The following is a 2,696-nucleotide window of genomic DNA, read 5'->3' on the forward strand; positions in this document are numbered from 1 at the left end:
ATTATTTAATTTCTCAATGCAGTGAGACACTATAGAGGATGAACGGAAACAAGCTATTGGAAGAGATACAAGGAACAATGGGACAACTTTCCCACGTGTTCTCGAAGCCAGTTTGCTAAGTATCTACTTCTTAAAAGACAGTTTCCTGTGTCTTGTTTGGCACGCGCAAACTTTTATAGACTATTTTTTTTAATCCCTCTTTTTTCCTACTCTTGACAATATAAGGGTGGGGTAAAAGGAAGTCTTACACTCAAAGCAATAATTTTTTTATTTTAACGATAATTTATTTAACAAGTAAAATTGGAATTGTTTTTGAATTACAAGTGTATTTTTTAACACAAAGGGAAAAGAAAGTAAAAAAATAAGAAAACAAAATTTATATTGTTTAATATAGATATTATTGAAATAATTATAATTGCATAATTAATTAAATTGTTACTAGTTTGAACTTGATAATACTTAGAAGAATTTTTATTAGTACTTTTATTATTAAAGATTTTAATTTAGTCATTGATGAATAAAAGATTTGAATATTTAGATTTTAGAATTAGAAATTCAAAATGTCGTTTCTAATATGGGTGACGATTTTTTTAAAATTATTTTTAAAAACTTAATAAAATTAAAAGCAGTGTTGAAAATTAAAAGACAGTTTTTTTTGTTTTCTTGTAACGTAAAAGTTTATTAATAACAGAACAATATAAAAAAGATATTGTTTATTTGCACTATATTTATAAGAACGTAATACTTTTTCCTATTTGATTGTTGAGTTTATTGTTTAAACAAGAACACAACAAACTTGACCGTCAGTACAGTCTGTAGTGTCTCTTTGAATCTGAGGAGCGCATCGATTCATACAGATACCTCCATGATGTCTGCAATGAGTTCGAAACTCGTCTTTAACTGAAACAAATATATTATTATTATTTACATATTAAACTTTTTTATTATTTATTAAAGTAAATAAAGACTTTTTGCTTTTGAATTAGTAAATTTTACTAATATATAGTTATATTGCAATTTCTACTAATTTATTAGTAAAATTTAATAATTTTAAAGCATAAAGTCAGTAACAAATTTAAATTAGCATACAATTTTACTAATTTAAATTTAGAGAGTATTATTAGAATTAGTATTATTAATTTTGAAAATTATATTTATTTTAAATTGTTAATAAACTTACCAACACTACAGCATACTTTTCTTTGATTTCCACATGAAGGAGACTTTCCTCTAATTAGACTTTCACATTTTTCGGGCGATACACAATTTTCTTTGGGGCATATTTCGTCAGCCGTTACTTCTCCTGTAAAATATAATATTTTTAGGGAAATATTTCCATTAAAAACAATTTAATTGTTAATTGGATTGCGAATCACTGCCAAGTCTCAGATTTAATTATTAAATCAATATTGAAACCAAAATTTGTTAATAAATTTCACTTATATCGCTTTTTTGTTTTATTAATTTTGAATTTCGCGCCAGTTTAGTTCTGTCAGTTACCGTCCAGATGGCATGAAAGTTCTCTCGTAATCGAGATGAGTCAGAGGGTATAAGAATTTAGTGGTTTCTGTGAGTGACTTTTTGTTGTTGAATTAGTAAATTTTACTAATAAATTAGTAGAAAGAACTATTAATTATAGTAAAGTTTACTATTTTAAAATCAAAAAGTCAGTCACTAATTCAAATTAGTGAATATTTTTACTAATTCAAATTCAGAGAGTAGTAGAAGTAAAATTTACTTCATTAGAAATAATTAAGTTGTAAACTATTAAATATTAATTAAAATAAAAGAATTCTTTAATCAAAAAAACTACTAGAAAAAAATTACTATAATTATTAAATTGCAGTCGCTTATCATTTTGATCAAAGTAAACAAACAAAAGTTTAGAAAAAAAAAAAAATTTCTATGCGTGAATGAATAAAATAAATACAATAATTTTACATTTTTTCTTGCAGTGAATTGAATAGTAGTAATTGGGATATTAATTAAATGAGCGATGATGAGAGAAAAAAAAATTATGTTCAAAAGAGAGGCGGCTTTTTTTTTGCTTACCTAAATGAAGATAGCAGATACAAAGTAGAAAGAAGAAAGTAATGTTTAATGATAATATTGCGGTTCTCATTGTTGGGTAGTTATGTTCTTGACAGTCGAAGATTCAATGGTATTACTTTCTCGTCTCGCAACCATTATATACACGATGCTCATCCAGTATGTTTTAAACGTTAATTTAATTTTGCGATAGTATTAGTAGTCGTAACAGTGATCGCGCTTGCGTATATTCATCAGAACCGATGACTCATATCACGTTTTGTATTTCATTATCAGGTAGCACCAACAAGCACACGTTTTAATTTACGATGCACTTCTTACTTTACAATATGTTATTCGCATTAATAATAAATTAATTTTATTATTGGAAAATTAATGTCCACACATTAAAACTGTTGAATGTTTATAGAAACATCATTCTTGTTATTTTATTAGGGGATCTTTTTTTTGGATAATTAATTTTCTCTTTGAATTTTAACTAGTGATGTGTACTGTTAGCTTGAAAATATATTAATTTTTAATGTTAATATTACTCTGGATTTTAATTAGTAAAAATTATTACTAATTCGAATTGGTGACTGATTTTTTGTTTTTGAATTAGTAAATTTGACTAATAAATGGTAATTTCTACTAATTTATTAGTAAAA

General features: G+C 25.2%; 1 protein-coding gene across 1 annotated transcript; it reads right to left on the reverse strand.

Annotated features, from left to right (window-relative positions):
- Positions 1 to 649: 649 nt before the first annotated feature.
- LOC122506423 lies at positions 650 to 2,208 on the reverse strand. The gene is made up of 3 exons (XM_043618590.1): positions 2,053 to 2,208; positions 1,181 to 1,303; positions 650 to 900 (listed from the first exon to the last, which is right to left on the reverse strand). Exons 1-3 carry the CDS (start codon positions 2,120 to 2,122, stop codon positions 776 to 778), a joined length of 318 nt encoding a protein of 105 aa, XP_043474525.1. The 5' UTR covers positions 2,123 to 2,208; the 3' UTR covers positions 650 to 775.
- Between the last annotated feature and the right edge of the window lie 488 nt (positions 2,209 to 2,696).

Source organism: Leptopilina heterotoma, unplaced genomic scaffold (assembly GCF_015476425.1).
Source record: "Leptopilina heterotoma isolate Lh14 unplaced genomic scaffold, ASM1547642v1 Lhet_114, whole genome shotgun sequence".
Lineage (NCBI taxonomy): Eukaryota > Metazoa > Arthropoda > Insecta > Hymenoptera > Figitidae > Leptopilina > Leptopilina heterotoma.

What these genes read in the sequence shown, in the direction of transcription:
- LOC122506423 (XM_043618590.1), bottom strand. Translation starts at nt 2,122, where the DNA reads ATGAGAACCGCAATATTATCATTAAACATTACTTTCTTCTTTCTACTT. An exon ending in TATCTGCTATCTTCATTTAG is followed by an intron (nt 1,304 to 2,052) that starts GTAAGCAAAAAA and finishes TATATTTTACAG; the next exon opens with GAGAAGTAACGGCTGACGAA. An exon ending in AAAAGTATGCTGTAGTGTTG is followed by an intron (nt 901 to 1,180) that starts GTAAGTTTATTA and finishes TATTTGTTTCAG; the next exon opens with TTAAAGACGAGTTTCGAACT.